The sequence below is a fragment of the Castanea sativa genome, chromosome 1 (assembly GCF_040712315.1).
Source record: "Castanea sativa cultivar Marrone di Chiusa Pesio chromosome 1, ASM4071231v1".
Taxonomy (NCBI): domain Eukaryota; kingdom Viridiplantae; phylum Streptophyta; class Magnoliopsida; order Fagales; family Fagaceae; genus Castanea; species Castanea sativa.
In genome coordinates this window covers 16,434,893-16,453,325 of record NC_134013.1, presented here as the reverse complement: position 1 = coordinate 16,453,325, position 18,433 = coordinate 16,434,893, and the positions used below count along the sequence as shown (strand labels likewise).

Here is an 18,433-nt window from a genome sequence, read left to right as displayed (position 1 = left end):
TGTTTTTTTTGTCTATGTAGATGACATGATCATTACGGGGAATGATCTAGCTTGTGTGGCTACTCTGAAGTCCATTTTAGATCAAAACTTTGGAATTTAGGATCTTGGTTCACTTAAGTATTTCTTGGGCTTGGAAATTGCTAGAAGTGAGAAATGGATTAGTGTTAATCAAAGAAAGTATGCCTATTGTGATACAGATTGGGCAGAGTGCCTTGACACTAGGAAGTGACTCACTGGGTATTGTGTGTTTCTAGGAGATGCCTTGATTTCTTAGAGATCAAAGGAGCAAAGTGTGGTCTCTAGGTCTTCTGTTGAAACTGAGTACAGTTCCATGGCAACAACCACTTGTGAAGTGACTTGGTTGCTATATTTGTTGAAAGACTTTCATGTTTTGCACAATAAACCTGTCTTAATGTACTGTGATAACTAGCCAGCCTTGCATATAGCTGCTACCCCTGTTTTTCATGAAAGATCTAAGCATATTGAGGCTGATTGTCATATAGTTAGAAATAGAAATTTTGATGGTACAATTAAGACAATTTATGTGTCAACAAAGAATCAGCTAGCTAATATCTTCATTAAGGCACTTGGAGTGGATAATTTCTTAAGATTATTGAGAAGATTAAGCATTATTAATATTTTTGCTCAGATTGTTGTGTATTCAGAATGTGTTATAGAGAAGCAAGAATCAAGAGCTTTGCTCTTGAGGGGGGGGGGGGGTGTTGAAAATAAAGAAGGAGGTCTTGCACATTGAAGAAAGCTTTAAGCTGAAACAGTTGCACATCAGAGCAGACCTGAGCTTGATGCAGAAAGTGGATGCACAGGTCAAGCTTCAAAAGTAGCTTGGGCTAGCAGGGAACTAATGAATTTGATTGAAGCTGTGTCATTTCATGAACAATTCATCCATCCCTGGTGATGATATCAGATGGCTTGAGGAGTTAGTTAAGTGATTAGGATCACCATGCTCCACGTGTACATAGAAGTTGATTATAACTAATTTTCCTTCCAAAATAGGGAGGTTGTTATTCCGTTTTAGTTCTTAGAGCTTGTATATATATGCGTAGTGTTATGTATTAAAACTCAGTTGCTTGTAATCCTTTTTTTCAATCAATAATATCTTAGTTCTAAATTAGAGAGAGTGTTCTAGAATTTTACAAATGTATAAGGTAAATAAAGAATTTGAGGGAATATGGAATGCATAACTTCTAATGTAGGCCCAACACACCTAACACTTTAAAGTGAAGCATTTCATGAAAAATTATTAGTTTCCTCCCATATCTTAATGGTGGTACTCGTTGAACACTTCTTTGCAAAACCATCAATTTGATTTCTTTTGAAACAACTTTGGCCTCAATGGTTGCTTTGTACTAATATCACTATAATCATGCCAAAATCATGAAATATTAATCTTGTTATTGGCATGTTAAATTCCTTTCATGCACAATATGACCACATTTGTATGAAAATTTTCATATGCATAGAGTATTTTAAATATAAAATAAAAAGTTCTAAAAACTTGTAAATTCTAAATGGTGTCGTTTCCATTGAATACCTCAATTCAATTTCAAACAGATTCTTTTCAAACCTCATTCAAATTCACGGTCCACAAAAGTATGGCCTATTCTAAGGTCGACTCAACTTGTTTTTGGGTTAGACATATATGTAAATTGTATTATTACTTAATATTTTATAAGCGACGCATGAATTTTTTTTAATATTAAAAATCTAACTTATTTATTTACTAATTTAATACATTTATTGGAATATTTTCATATATTTATAAAATGTATTTTAAAACTTTGAATTCTAAAAATATCTATAAATTTAGTATAAAAATATATATCACATTTTCGATGGTCATTGTCTCTCTTGGCAATGTTGGATTTTGGTTATTGAGCAATGGATTTCAATAATAATTTTTTTTTTGAAAACTATTAATTCTATTTTTAATTTTAATAAATATAGAAATGAAGAGTAAAATTTTTGGAAGATTGAAAATTTTTACATTCTTGAACTACGTCAAACATAGTAAAATATATTAATAAAATGTTGAACATTTAAAAAGATCTCATACTAGCTAAAAAATTATTTTTACTTATTAATTATTTGGTTCTTAATTAAAATTTTTACATTATAAGACAAATAGATAAGACATTCTATCTGCTAATAGAACATTTCATTTCTTTTTTTAATTGTTTTTTTTTTCTTTTTCCTAAGTGAGAGACCTTATTACTTTTTGTGTATGTAATATTATAAGACAAAGAGATATAATATATTATATTATAGGTCCCTTTGGGCTATAGTGACGTTTATAAACGCCACCACAGGTCCTCAATTTATTTATAACAAAAAAATTTACAGCTTCGGAATTTATTTATTTATTTTAAAAAAATGGGTCTATAGCGGCGACTTAAAACGCTGCTATAGGCCCTAGTAAGTCTCTGAAAACGCTGCTATAGGCCTAGTGTTTGAAAACGCCACTATAGAATTCTCAAAACGCGACTATAGATAAACCTATAGCAGATTTTTTAGAAAACGCCATTATAGGGTACCTATAGTGGTGTTTTTTTATGAATGCCACTAAAACAAACACCACTATAAGTAGCGTTCTTTGTAGTGAGTTGAGCCGCCTCTGCCCCCATGTAATGAAAGGTTAGCATAAATTGAAAATATAAGTTACACTAGGTTTGGGCCACGTCGCAATTTGAGTCGAATATATATTAGCCACATATATGCTACTCCTAAAAAGTATTAGTTACAGTTAGAGCTTCTTGTGATCATTTATAAAACTCATATTAATTTAATACATGCCCTATATAGAACTCAGTAGATACCCTGACAAAAATTTTTACCATCAAAACTTTAATTGAGTACGATGTGGGTTATATAAGAGATTATGATGGACTCTGTTTGTGACTAATCCTTTGCTGTTATGGTGAAGATATCACTAAAACTTTCCTATGTCGTGACAAATAGTATCTGAGTCAACCTAATAATACTACATGACTCGAGGGTATGGTATTGCAACTCAAACTTTAATAGGACACAGGGAATTTAAGTGAGAAATACACAAAATTGTGTGGATTGTATTGATTGAATCCTTTGAATAAATAAGCAGTTTCCTTGAATTATGACAAGTCACTCCAATATCTTATTTACAGTATTATCGAGTAAATGCTATTATTGCTTAATGTCTTGATCAACCCACATCAGCATTTCTTTAACTTTTTGAAATTGGAAGAACTAACATCATGGAATTCAACTCAACAAACTCCTTCAGCTTTTCTTATACAATTTTAATACTGTTAACAATGAATGCAATTGCACTCTAGGCAAATTGATCCTAACTTCTTCACTTCTCTCCGTCTCCTACTAAAATTCTAATCCATCTTGACAAATAGAACTAGTTGATCACTTACATTACTGAAACTGAAATATGCAGAAATCACAAGCTTCTCAAAGTTGATAACACTGATCCAAGAAAATTTTTGTCATATATCTTTAGTTCATACTTCATAGTTTTAATGCTGCAAATAGATAGTCCTAAGAAACATATGCTCACAGGTTGATTCATAGAAAAAGAGGTTTTGATGCATTTACCTTGCGGTTATGACAATTATAAGTGATTGGTCATAGGCTTTTCTGGTTTATGTTTAATAATGCACAGTCAAGGATCCACTAAAAGCTTCATTAAAATGTGAAAAACACCCAAAATACTCTTGTAAATGAGAATGACATGGTTAATGAAAGACCACAAATATTTTTTATTTTTATTTTTGATAAACAAAGACCACAAATTTGGTTTAAGTTGAATTGACAAATAAGAGTAGTTAAAAATTAAAGATGATTGGACAATATGAGACTAGAAAGGACATAAACCCACCAAAACTGATACTAATGGACGGTATTGTATTGCTCATGGATCGATCACATTTGAGAAAACACGTTCCCCATTATGAATTACATAACTATTATGTCTAAATCAAACATGGTTTAATCACTATGTTTAACAGGGCAAAGCATAATAAGACTGGTTGTTTTGTTGTTTGTCTCGTAAAGAAAGGATTAATCAATAAAACCAAAATTGACAATTGCGAGTGGTTGCACGTGGATAGCGAATATAGGATGGCCTACAAGAGAGCAAGGTGTCATGACAACGTCTCTCACACGCACAGAAAAACGTTTAATTAGGTATTATAGTAATGTTGAGAGTGATACACGTACTTTTTTGATAGAGCCAATGATGAGGGAACAAGAATAGTTACTGCTATGAAAGTGGGAGTCTTCACAAACATATCACGTATTAAGTTTGAGTTAGTGGCAAACCTGTGGGGTTATGTGTACTGTGGGCGTCCAGTGTATATGGCTAAAAGATGTAAAAGATTGAAAGCTGCAAAGATATAGATTGATTGGAACTTTACGCAATGACTACTATGAACACCTTGAAACATATAAACATTAGCATCTGCCTCAATAAGTTATTTATTTATTTTTTATTTATTTTTTTATAGCTATTTTGACTCTTAAAAACTCCACTTTTGTTATTTTAATTAATCTACTTATTTACAGCTGAGTGCATCAGACTCAATACTTTATCACTATTTTATTTAAATATTATTTCTCTGCAAGATTACATCATACTCACTTCTTCTTATATCATCACAACTCTGCTCAGGTAAATAAATTAAAGGGTAAAATGTAAAATTGACTCTCTAAGTTTCTTCAAATTTCATTTCAGTCCTCTAACTTTGCTTTTGTTCATTTCAGTACTCTAATTTTCAAGTTTATTCAGTTAAGGCTTTTCCATCAACTTTTGTTATATGTTGTGGTTAATTTTTCAACTTTATAAATTTTCTTCAAAATTTTTAAATTAAAAAAATTCAATTAATGATTTAAACTTAGAGGACTAAAATGAACGAAAGTAAAGTTAGAGGATTGAAATGAAATCTGAAGAATGTTAAAGGGTTAGTTTTGCATTTTAGCCTAAATTAAAACCATTATAGCTATATCCTCATACCCAAATTAAACAATTAGATCACAACATCAACAACCAAACCAAAACAAAAGAAACACATGTCAACCCAACCACAAATCAAACAAACCCATTTAGAAGGAAAAAAAAAAAAAAACCCCACAACAATGAACACAACAATGACCCGCAACGATATTTGTCGTCCACCACCCATCACGACTTCGGGACCTAGCCACCATCTACCAAAATTGTGACCCAATACCAATGTCCTCCACCTTGATTGTAACCCATCTACAACCCACGCTTAGACGGCCAATGACACGAAATCGATTAACCAAAGTCAATTTTGTTTAATTTTGTTAAGAGAGAGAGAGAGAGAGAGAGAGAGAGAGAGAGAGAGAGAGAGAGTGAGTGTGTGTGTATGTGCGCGCTCTCCCCATGTATCTAGCCACTGTTCAAAAACTACTTTGGCTTTAAGTTTTGTTGAGGTTGATGCATGGGTGTTTTAAGGGAAATTTGGAAAATTTTGTCCTAGCCACCATCTACCAAAATTGTGACCCAATACCAATGTCCTCCACCTTGATTGCAACCCATCTACAACCCACGCTTAGACGGCCAATGACACGAAATCGATTAACCAAAGTCAATTTTGTTTAATTTCGTTGAGAGAGAGAGAGAGAGAGAGAGAGAGAGTGTGTGTGTGTGTGTGTGTGCGCGCGCGTGCGCGCACGCTCTCCCCATGTATCTAGCCACTATTCAAAAACTACTTTGGCTTTAAGTTTTGTTGAGGTTGATGCATGGGTGTTTTAAGGGAAATTTGGAAAATTTTGTCCAAGCAAGCTCTTTGTTGAGCCTGCTGTGAATACTTTAAGGGTACTCATTTAGAAAATACTTGTATAAACTTTTTATGGGAAATGAAAAAAGAAATTGATTTTTTTTTTGTTGATATTTTTCATAAAAGTTGTATCAAAACTTTCTCAAAATGGGTCATTAACAAATGACTTAAGGGCATCTATTAACCGGATTTTTACTCCTATTTATTATCAAATTCAATCCTAATAATGCAAATCATGGAAAACTTTCTCAGGTGCTAAAATAAATCGAGTCAATTTGCAATTTGTTCTCAGAAAGTCACTTATTTTTTAACCTATAAAACTCATTGTTCTCATCAAGGGATATTCATAGTTTTTAATGTATTTGATTTTTACCTTTTTTCATTTCACCCTCTGAATATTTTGTAATGAAAGAAAGAAAGAACGCATGATTAATTGTGATTGGTAGAGTATAAAGTGCATAACCTAGAGTGGAACAAAAGATTTGTTTCAAATCTTTATGGTTGGTAAAAATGAAGTTTTGGGTTTTTCATGATAGAAGGTCATGGATAAATTTATTTTCTAAACTCATTTAATTGAAAATTCCTTAAATTCATTATGTGATGATCGGATTTGTGATTTTAGTCATATAACGTATTTAATAGTCATATAACTTGTTTAAATAATTTAACAAAAGTTATGTGATTAAAATACACATGAATTATCATACGTGAAGAAAATTATTTTAAACCGGGTTGGACAAAATTTTTGTTCACAAGTTATTGCTCAAAATACGATTTTAGCTCCCAAATTAAAAGTTAAATTCTAATTTTGTTCTTGAATCAACAATTGTTTCAAATTTCAATACAGTCCTTTGATGTTTTGAAAATGCCAGTGTTATCATTATCACGACTTACCATCATTATGTGAATGACAATATATTCTCCTAAGAAATGAGACACAGTTATATATAGACTATTGTAGTTTTTTTTTTTTTGTTCAATAAGATTATTATGTTTTAGTGATCTTATCATTATCTTCCCCATGCAAAGTATCTGGATTCATTGTCTGAGAACTAGACTTTTACTCAAATGATGCTGACACCAATAAGAAACATATGGAACTGATCAATTTGGATACTGGATTTGGATCCCATCTAGTTATTGCACCATACTATTATTACTAATTGAATGTGAGCTTTAAAAGTTAACATAGTAAAATTAAAAGGACAAAATTTAGTTACAAAATTGGTTGTAATCTTTGGCTACAACAACCTTACTCAATATCTTTTTATTGAAGATGAATTTTGATAAATCCACCATTAGATTACATCTTATTCTTATATCCTCCATACTTGCAAAATTTCAAGAAAATTAAACATCAATAGCTATGTCATTAATAAACTGTTTAAATTGTACGTTTTTTTAGTTTAAAATTATGCATAAAATATAAGTTTATAGATTATATAGTAAATAATATCTAATTGACACAAAATTTGACAGATGTATTAATAGCGTAAAAAATATGCAATTTAACGGTTAGATTTTCAAAATATATAGTAATATTTATTTTATTGAGTAAGATTGTAATTCTAAATTTTGTCCAAAATAAAATTAATCTTTTATATTTTTACTTTTTTATTGTGTTAACTTTTTCATCTCACGTCCCAGTGGTAATTGCATTTTTTTGCACCGGATCCAAATCCTTGGACACTACGCTAAATTAGGCCCGTTTATGCTAGTGTTGCCAAACACAGAAAATTTCATTTATGGTGCAGTGGCGACTGAATTTGACTACCAAAATTATTTTACGGTACAGTTAATTAGTCCAGGCCTCCCAAATCCCAATACTGATTTCGGGCCTAGATTTGGTGGAGAAACCATGTAGTAGTAGTGTTGAAAAAGTAGGGTTGAAAAATTCATGGTTTTGTCAAAACAAGGACCACCCAAGAGCGTGGAAGTCCTATCGAAAAAAAAAAAAAAAAGAGCGTGGTAGTAGTTTCACTTATTTCAGATCCCAAATGTTCAGACCATAAGAAAAAATGGTTCGGCTCATGTCAAACCAAAGTCCAGCACGGTTCTTTGGGTCTACAGGCCCATATAATATAAGAATTCCAATCGTATGAAATATTCCAGACTTTGAATCAATGTATTTCAATTTTCAAAATCAAAATAATGTTGTGGAAAGCCTTTTCATCTAGAAATGAGATCAATTATTAAAAGTTAAAATTTAGATACAATCACTTTCATCATTCACACCAGTTCGTGCAAATATTCCTATTTATTTTAGTATAATTTTATTTTATTTTTACATATTCACTTTTCAAAACAATTTATATCAGATTATCTATTTTACACTATCTTCTTTCATTCTCGAAATACGTAAAAAAGAATAAAGAACTAAATACAAAATAAATACTCCCTCCGTCGTAGTTTGTTTGTCTTCTATTCCATTTTTGGATGTCCTAAAATACTGTTATGTTTCTAAAAATAAAAGTAATTAATTTATTATTGTTCCAATTATACTCCTACTTTATTTTCAAAACTATTTGAAAAGAAAATTAACAAATATTTAAAAAAACCAATCTAATTGGGGAACCTTTTTAGTTGCCTCATTAAAAATAACTCTTTTAAAAGAAATTGATAAATTTATTTAAGGGTAATTTTGTAAATTTATACATTTTTATAAGGTAGACACGATAATAAATGATGTTCCCTTAAAAAATTTGACTTTTCAAACAAGACAAACAAATTGGGACAGAGGGAGTAGTATCAGTATAAATTTACAATTATACACAAACTGATGTAGCAAACTTGTAATTTACACAATTATACACAAACTGATGTAGGTCATTTTTAGAAAAAATTGTGTAAATTCTACAGATTTTTTTATATTATATACAGATTGATGTGAATGCTCTAATATGCTAACGATTATTAAATCAAATTCAAATATATAGCTATATTGATTTTTAGTTGTTTTTTTTTAAAAAAAAGAAGTTAAAATTGCTTTTTTTCATTAATCAATGCAATTATGTGTTTGAATTTTAATTAGAGACACTCAATGTATCGCATAAGAATTTGTACCAACGCTTTATATATTATTAAATTTCATAATTTTAAAACAAGTTTTTTTTTTGGAGAATAATAAAAAATAAATTAATGCCAAATGTTACTGGAAAACAATTAGAAAGGCAATTAAAAAACATTGGATCATCAATATTTTTTAAATAGTATTTATTAAATTTTGCAAAAGACTGTTGTGATGGGAGCATTTTCTGCAAGGAGTGCCGCTTGTGACTTGTGAGAGGCCAACGTTCTCTGTGACAAACTCTGCGTTTGGATACCTTTCTCGGCCTTTTGGCTAAGATCAAGTGTAGTTTCTATTCTTAGCAGACTCATTAGTCATTATACTGAAAGTTAATTTGTGGAAACTTTTTATATCTAATTGGTAATTACTTTTGGGACTTGATGATGAATGTACAAATGCATAAACGTTGAAGTTGTCTAAAGGAAAAAATTTGATTAAAATAAAAACACACATATGAAAGAGCTTCTAAGTATGATTTTGAAATCCAAACTGTTCATTGAACCGTAAAAGGGAGAAATTTAAGGTTTTTGAGGTCGAACCGAGGTTAAACCGGAGTCGAACCGTGATGATGTCATAATTAATTAAAGCCTAAATATAGATATTAAATTTATAAAACTAGCAAAATTGACTAATATATCTATATATGTGAGGACAATTTAATGATTTTCAAGAATATATTTAATAATTAAATAAGAAAGTTAATAAAATAAAATAATAACCGTGAAAACATTAAAATTTATGATTAATTTTTGAAGTAAAATTGAATATCTTTGAAGGATTTTAATTAGAATTTTTTTTATTCATTGTAAGAGATGGATAATTTAATTAAGTAGAATAAAATTGTGTTAAGTTGTTTTTGTTAAAAAAAAATTGCTAAGAGGTTGGACCGCACGGTTCTTGCCACCTGTTCATGCGGTCCAACCCTGGTTTTAGGGGTTCACAAAATTAACAAAAACTCCGGTTCTTTATACTTGAAAAATCGGTTTTCATCTTGGTTCCTGGTTTTTACGATCCGACCTCTCGGTTTAGTTCGAGTCTAAAAACAGTGCCTCTAAGCATACGGATAGCAAATGTTAATAAATTTAATTTTAAATATTATTATGTCTCTTGTTCTTGATTGGGGGTACATTTTTAAAAAAATTTAATTTGTTATATATATATATATATATATATATATATATATATATATATATATATATATATAAGGCAAATTTAAGTGAAAAAATTAGTTGTAGCCTAAGGTTACAATCTTATTTAATAAAATAAACATTACTTTATATTTCGAAAATCTAACAATTGAATTGCATATTTTTTATGCTTTTAATATATATGTTAAATTTTGTGTTAATTTAATATTATTTACTATATGATCAATAAACTTATACTTCATACATAATTTTAAATTACAAAAACTTGCAATTTAAACAATTTATTGATGACATAGTTATTAATCTTTAATTTTCTAAAAATATTGTAAGTAAGGAAGATATAAGAAAAATATGTAATCTAATGATGGATTTGTCAAAATTCACTTTCAATAAAAAAAAAATATTGAATAAGATTGTAACCTTAGACCACAACCAGTTTTGTAATTAAATTTTGTGTATATATACACACACACACACACTCTCACAACCAATTTGTGTTTATAAAACTTTCATAACAAATAATAAATAGTAAGTTATTATTAGTTGCTAATGGGTGCCCTTAGGGTAATGGCTAACAATTTATTTTATGAATGTTTTGACACCACTTTTATGGAATATGGAAAAAGCTGTCAAAATATTAATTGTTTTTTTTTCTCATAAAACTTTTCTTTAAATAGATTATTAACCACTACCCTAAGGGCATCTGTTAGCATGTCTCATCATTTAATCTCACTACTGAAATTATTTTTTTTACCCACCTTATAATAATGGCTAAAATGCAAAACTAACTCTCTAACTTTCTTCAGATTTCATTTAAGTTCTCTAATTTTACTTTCGTTCATTTCAGTCTTCTAAGTTTTAGATTTTTTCAATTAAGGCATTTTCGTTAACTTTTGTTAATTTTTTTTTTTTAAATCTGGAAAATATTCTTCAATCATTAATTGAATTTTTTTAATTTTAAAAATTTGAAGAAAATTTTATAAAATTGAAAAATTAATCACAACATATTACAAAAGTTGATGAAAAAGTATTAATTGAATAAACTTGAAAGTTAGAGGACTGAAATAAACAAAAGCAAAGTTAAAAGACTGAAATAAATCTAAAAAAATTTAGAGGGTCAGTTTTGCATTTGACCTTATAATAATCTAACTCTTGAAATTTGTTGCGAAAAGTGTGTCTATATAACTTTGTTTTTTTTTTGGTAAACTGGATAATATATAAAACAAACTAAGTGGTAGCTACCACCAAATTACAAATACGAGCTTGGGTCACGCCTAGCTTGTCCGAGTACAAAATGCTAACAATTAAAGGGGGATGGGACTCAAACACAACAAAATCATCTTCCATATTAGTTCCAAACATTGCAAGGGCGTCCGCGCAACGGTTAGCTTCTCTAAAGCAATGCTTCAGTCGGACCTGTGGTATGTTCTTCATTAGGTTCCTGCAATCACCAATCAGAGAGGAAAGTTCACCATTAGAATGATTGACTTGGGATAACAAGGTAACCACTACCAAAGCATCTAATTCAACTTCCATCGCTTCAAGGGCAAGAGTACAGCACAGGTTCAATCCATCCCGTACAGCCCAGAGCTCGGATGCTAAGCTAGACGTAAGGCCAATCGCCCTAGCAGATCCCGAGATCCAGTTCCCATGGCAGTCCCGAATGAGACTGCCACCCCCTGCCAGTCTTGAGCTTCCCTGTACCAAACCATCGGTCTTCAATTTAGCCCAATTAACAGATGGTTTCACCCATCCAACAGCAACAACTGCACCAGACCTGGGAATAGCTTGATCTAGCACACAAAACCAAAATTCATATACCTGTGACTCCACAAATTTGCATAAATTCAGAGATGTGTGGGAAGGTTGAAATACTCTCTTATTCCTACGGATCCATAAATGTCAAATGCCAAAAAGAAAGAACTGAGCCCAGGGGTAACTCTTACCCATTGCAAGCATTGAGCAGCGAGCATTAATTCTAATCCACTCCATAATTTCCATACCAAAAGACTGATGCATCTCAGCCAACTTGCTTGATTCTACCTAGAATTCTTGAGCTACCTTACAATCACGTAACATATGGCTTAAAGTTTCAGTCTGATCACAGCAGAGATCACAAGCTGTTGACAATTGGATGCCCCTATGTGCCAGGACAGACTTAACTAGAATACTATTGTGGTAACACTTCCAGATAAACATGTGGATTTTTGGCATGGTTTGGAGCTTCCAAATCCATGCACCCTGGAAGCACTCGTCATTGGTGTTAACTCCACACGTGATAAGATATGCACTCTTGGAGTCAAACTCCCCTCTAGCACTAGAGATCCAAGACAAGTGGTCTTCACTATATGACGCGGTTCTTATCGGCGTTGCCTTGATGGATTGGTTGATGGGAGGAGGAAAAAGGGAAGAAAGCTTATGCAACTCCCATATACCGTTAAAGTAGACATCACATACCCTAATGTTTTCCTCTCCCCTTTGCAATGGGCCTTCAATGCACTCTTTGATGGTGCCCACATCAAGCCACTTGTCTTCCCAAAAGGACAATTGGCTATTATTACCGATGGACCATTTCGACCCCAATTCACACACAACACCGTGGAGCACTGCCTTCCAGGGTCTAGATTTTGATGTCGTGCTTGTGATGGACCTCCTTTTATATTTTTGTTTCAGGACTGTAGACCAGAGCTTGCCACTTTCTTCCTTCATTCTCCAACATAGCTTAGCTGCGAGTGTGGTGTTTCTTTCCTTTGTAGCATGTAACCATAGCCCCCTTCTATTTTTCGGCTTGGTGACTTTGGACCAGCCAACCATATGGAGCTTTTTCTTGTCTTCTGTGGTACCCGATAAGAAATTCCTGCTAATCTTATCCAGGTTGGCATTAATTCTACTGGGCAGAATGCACCCTTGCATCATGTAGGATGGGATGACGGATAGCACTGCCTTTGTCAGGGTTAGTCTACTCGCCATGGAGAGCATAGAAGCTTTCCAGCCTTGAAGTTTATTTTGAACCATTTCCAAAACGAAATCAAAATCCCGAGAAGAAGAATTCTTGTGCTGAGTGGGAAACCCAAGATACTTTCCCAAATTAGGAGTAGATTTGAAACCAAGAATGTTGCACAAAGATTCGCGGGTCTCCTCCCTAGTGTTTGAGAAAAAGAAAACCTTGGACTTCGCCATATTCACTTTCTGACCAGAGAGATCACAGAAAGTATCTAGAGTCTCCCGAATGCTACGGCAGTTCTTTACATCCGCTTTTGCAAGGAGAACCAGGTTGTCCGCAAAGAATAGGTGTGAAAAGTATGGCCTGCTTTAAGAGGATTCTAGCGGGTCCCAAAGCTTTGAAGTACACTGCTCAGTGATTAGAAACCCCAAAAATTCCATACACAGGATGAACATATAGGGAGAAAGAGGATCCCCCTGACTGATACCTCTTAAGGGAAGAAAAGAATCCAATTTTCCTCCATTCAAGAGGACTGAGATAGACAAACCCGAAATGCAACTCATTATAAGCTTAATAGTATCCTAAGGGAGGTTGTAAAGAGTAAGGACATCACGGATGAAGTGCCACTCCAGCCTATCATATGCCTTCTCAAGGTCTATCTTTATTGCCATGTAACCATGGTTACCCTTTTTTGAACTCATCGTATGTATCATCTCTTGCACAATGATCATATTATCAATCCCTTTCCTTCTCGAAACGAAAGCAACCTGTAAAGGGGAAACCAGCTTGTCCAAAAGGGGCCTAAGATGTTGCACTAAAATCTTTGTCACAATCTTGTAGATAGTATCACACAAACTAATAGGTCTGTATGAACCAAGGTTGTTCGCTCCTGTGCACTTGGGTAAGAGGGTGATAAGGGTTTGGTTGAGGTGGCTAGGCATGACACCAGTGTTGAAAATTGAGCATACTTCTCTCATAACCACATCTTCCACGACATTCCAATTTCTCTAATAAAACCCCGCATGCATTCCATCAGGGCCCGAAGCCTTAAATTGCTTCATACTCCAAAGCCCATCTTTAACCTCCTTCCCTATAACCCGACCATTGATTATCTCACCATCCTCACCAGACAACCTATTAGTCCAACTAGCGACATTCCAAATTGAGATAGGAGCACTGACTTTGCATGTTGTGAACAAGGAGATATAACCCTCTTTAATAACTGAAGCAATATTCTCCCCATTACGGGTCAGATTCCCCGTACTGTCCTTTAAGCATGAAATCCTATTTCTTTTCCTTCTGACTAGAGCTGAAGTATGGAAACAGGTTGTATTTCTATCACCCTGAATCAGCCAGTTGAATCTAGATTTAATAGACCAAAACTCCTCCTCCTGCTAATTTACCTCCCAATATTTTTCCCTCAACTGTCTCTCCAAAGCGTGTAGATAGGCATTAGGATTATTTGCTAGGGCTTTCTAAGTGCCTGCTACATGAGCCTCCACCCTTCTCTTCCTATGGAATATATTCCCAAACACCTCCTTATTCCAAATTTTTACTGCCTCCGTAAACTTTATAAGGTTCGTGCTGAGACTGAGGTCGCTAGTCCAATTCTCTGACAACAAGTTTGTAAAAAGAGGGTGGGACATCCAAATAGGTTGAAATCTGAAGAGTCTGGTTAGCCTAAGGGAAGGAGGCTTGTCAAGGCAAAGTAAAATGGGGCAGTGATCGGAATGCACCCTGGTAAGATGAGTAATTGAAGCCTTTGGGTATAAATTAACCCAATCCTGGTTTGCAAAGGCTCGATCAAGCCATTCCTGAATAAAGTGCCCAATTTCCTGTTTATTTACCCAGGTATATTTCGAACCCTGGAACCCAAGATTAATCAGATTGCACTCATCTAAACACTCCTTAAAAATTTGGGCTCTTCTCATGTTAATAGGATTTCCCCCACACTTATCAGCACTAGATAGAACTTCATTAAAATCTCCTCGCATTGTCCAAGCTAAATTATGCAAACCCGAAACTTTACTTAAATTTTCCCAGAGCAGTTTACGTTCGGCAAATCTAGGACTAGCATAAATACAAGAAAGAATCCAGGAAAGGTTTGAGTCAAGTACCTTCACAATGACATGAATTTCCTGATCAGTCTTTGCTAGCTAGGTGACTTCCACAACGTCTGACTTCCAGAGTAGCCAGAGCCCTCCTGCGTACCCAATCGTATCTGTGTGAATGACTCCATCAAAAGGAAGCTGATCATCTTTTGCCCGCACTCCATCAACATGGGTCTCAGTCACAATGACCAGGGAGGGATTATACTTGCTCATTAGACTATCCAAAGTAGTTTGGAAACGGGGATTAAACGTCCCTCTACAATTCCGGCAGATAATATTCATAGATACTGGGAAGGGGGTGGGCGGGTCCCTACTAATCTGAAAACGATTCCTTGCTTGGTATAGCAAGTTCTAGCTCAACTCTCTCAATCTGGACTTAAGGACATCCTTGTTCTTCCATATGCATATTGCATGCTCCATCACTTCCAACGGCTACTCGCTCGAATTGATCAAGAGGTTTAACTACGGGTAGCTCCCACAGACTTGAATCACCTTGATTCCTTCTAAAGACCCCACTAAACTTGTTGCTGTTAGTCCATCCGCCAAGATTTTCCTTATTTGGACCCCCCTCCAAAAGAGTGGATTTGGGCAAAATTTGATCCAGCAAAATTGGCGATAGTGCCCTCCAACCCCAAATCATCCCTTCTGCCACTGATAGAGTGTCTGTTAGGAATCTCCACCAGGGGGTTTCCCATTCTAACCATGCCGGGTCTATCAGCGGCAGAAAACCCCGAACTTTGCTTTCTGGCGTTAATGGAAATATGTGGCTTCATGCTTGAAGAAGCTCCTTGTCGAACCACCCCCAGATCATGGTTGGAGACGCACAAATCTGTTGAATGAACAACGGTGATAGTGTCATTACTTTTCCGTGAAGGCTTATTACCCAACGCCTTTAAGGGTTGTTCTTTATGGCTCACCGAAGCAACGCTGAGCTTTTGCTTGGGTTTGTTGTTACCTTTTGGGATGGGCTTGGTTGATTTGGACCTAAGAGCACTCACAGCAGTTGTGGTATATTGGTATATTGGTATTATTTAGCTCTTCAAACACCAAAAAGTATGATCCAGCAGTGGAGCTAAATCTATTTTTTTTTAGCTTTAATGAACAGTGCACATCTATAGATAGATGTGCACTGTTCATGAGAGCTAAACAAAAAAAATATTATTTTATTGTAATTGGTGTTGTGAATGTTTTTTGAGTTGTGGGATATATTATTTTATTGTGATGTTTATATTATTTTATTGTGTTGAAAGCTAAAATAGATCCACTGCTGTAGCATGTGTATAGATATGTATAGGTAAAATAGATAAAGTAACTTTTGGTGGAGCTAAAAAGCTAATTTTTTAGCTCCACTGCTGTGGATGCTCTAACAGAGCTTGAAACAGGAGAAGTATGAGTACCTATGGGGTCAAATCGTCTCAAACCCGAGGGGCTATAGGTTACCTTGGGCAGTTCACTATGGACAGCATCAGACGCCATTATCTTGTGGCTGTGAGGAAGGGTAACATCAGTTAAACTAGTGTTGTCAACTCTCCCTAATTTACGCTTACCATCTGGCGAGTCTAAGGGAGGCTTAGTAGGTGGACTAATTTCTGGAGCAAACCTTCTAAATCGGCCCAAATCCTTAGCATTTAATGCTGAGATATGCTCCAGTTTTGACTTGATGGGCTGGGTGCGAGTAGCCTAAGATTTTGGGGCTTGTTTCTTGCGCCCCACTAACATCCAAGGGCGTAATCAGCCCTTTCTTCTCCCACGACTTGTCCATCAGGATTGGTGCTTTTTGCCACCTCATCATCTTGTTTCCGTTGCTCACTCATATCGGCATTATCTCTCTCCACCTCCACTTCTTTGACCGTGTACGGGCAAAGGTTTTTCCGATGCCCCAATCTGCCACACGAAAAACAGAGTGACCCAATCCCTTCATAAAGAATATTTTGCCTGAATCTTCCAATGAGAATGCTTCTCGGCAGGGGGGCGTCTAAATCAACTTGGACACAAAGCCGAGCGTATCGGCCTCTAGTGCCACCAGCAGTGCTGGCGTCAATCTGAAGCACAGGTCCGATAGCCTGTCCGATCTCCTTCAAGACTTCCAGATCGTAAAACTCAATGGGCAGCCCCCAAAAGTCTAGCCCAAACAGCAACCTTGGAGCATGCCACTACTGTGGGTTTGAAATAGGGCTCCCATGCACGAATAGTGAGGTAATGTTCCCCGACGAACCACGGTCCCCCCTTTAGTACTTTTTCATAATCCTCTACCAACCCAAACTTAATAAGATAGAACTCATTTTCCAAATCAATGCAGTCTAGTCTCCCTGCTGGTTTCTAGAGATGCATGATCCTAGAATGTAGAAAATGGAACCCTACAGTCTGTCCAAAGACTTTGACAATGAGGGAGTGCGCCCACTTGGCCCTAATGTTCATTTTCGTCCTTTTTGACAGCTTGATGGCCACAGTTCCTTCTGGGGGATCATCCACCTCTTCATCGGATAAAGGTTCCTCTTCTTCGTCTATCTGAAACTCAAAAGCTTGGACATAAGCACCAGGGATATCCCCTACCAGTTTGGCCTTGTATGACAGCGTTCCACTCGCACCTATGCCCCCCTTTCCGCCAACTTGAGCGGAGCCGAAGAGCTAATCCTTTTTAACTTTTTTAGTACTACGTTGCAATTCCGCCTCCTCGTCGCCAGACCTCTCACGTGACCCAAACTCGCACTCCATCTAATGAAATGTGTCTTTTCAATTAAGGCTGCGGTTGTTTGGACTGAAAACAGTTTCAGGAAATCATTTTACGCGTTTCCTTCTGTTTGGCAGCCACGGAAAATTCGGTCAACGGAAAATCGTTTCCAGTTTGACCGGAAAATCAGCCCTTTCTAACGGAAAATCGTTTCCACTTTGATTTTACCTTCAAACGATTTCCGGAAATCACACCTGAAGAGAGAGAGCTCAGCACACTCCTCACACAGTCCAAAACTCATCTCCAAGCTCACCTCAGCCAAACTCCGGCCAGCCCAGCCAAGCTCCGGCCAGCCCAAACGCCGCGCAATCTCGCCGTCCGAGCCGTGCCTCGCATCGCCGATCAAGCAAAGATCGATCCAACGCCGCACGATCAAGCAAAGATCGATCCCCACCGCGCGATCAAGCAGAGATCGAAGCCTCCACCGCGCGATCAAACCTTCGCCGTCCACCGCGCGATCTCGCCTTCGCCGTCCATCGCGCGATCGAAGCCTCTGCCGCCGTCGATCACGCGATCGAAGCCTCCGCCGCGTGACGATCGCGCGATCTCTCCTCTCTCTCTCTTCCTTCTTCTCTCCCAAAGTTGATGATTTTTTTTTTTTTGGCTTTGATTGTTCTGTGTTTAT

At 35.4% G+C, this 18,433-nt stretch overlaps 1 protein-coding gene and 1 pseudogene across 1 annotated transcript; one reads left to right on the top strand and one right to left on the bottom strand.

Annotated features, from left to right (window-relative positions):
• The first annotated feature begins 9,126 nt into the window (after positions 1 to 9,126).
• LOC142622990 (U2 spliceosomal RNA) lies at positions 9,127 to 9,299 on the top strand (annotated as a pseudogene).
• Positions 9,300 to 13,973: 4,674 nt separating this feature from the next.
• LOC142620669 (uncharacterized) lies at positions 13,974 to 18,285 on the bottom strand. The gene is made up of 7 exons (XM_075794024.1): positions 18,247 to 18,285; positions 17,439 to 17,585; positions 16,795 to 17,230; positions 15,708 to 15,906; positions 15,148 to 15,333; positions 14,457 to 15,036; positions 13,974 to 14,309 (listed from the first exon to the last, which is right to left on the bottom strand). Exons 1-7 carry the CDS (start codon positions 18,283 to 18,285, stop codon positions 13,974 to 13,976), a joined length of 1,923 nt encoding a protein of 640 aa, XP_075650139.1.
• Between the last annotated feature and the right edge of the window lie 148 nt (positions 18,286 to 18,433).

What these genes read in the sequence shown, in the direction of transcription:
- LOC142620669 (XM_075794024.1), bottom strand. Translation starts at nt 18,285, where the DNA reads ATGGACGGCGAAGGCGAGATCGCGCGGTGGACGGCGAAG. An exon ending in TCGCGCGGTGGACGGCGAAG is followed by an intron (nt 17,586 to 18,246) that starts GTTTGATCGCGC and finishes TTTGAGTTTCAG; the next exon opens with ATAGACGAAGAAGAGGAACC. An exon ending in GGGCTCTGGCTACTCTGGAA is followed by an intron (nt 15,037 to 15,147) that starts GTCAGACGTTGT and finishes TATTTATGCTAG; the next exon opens with TCCTAGATTTGCCGAACGTA.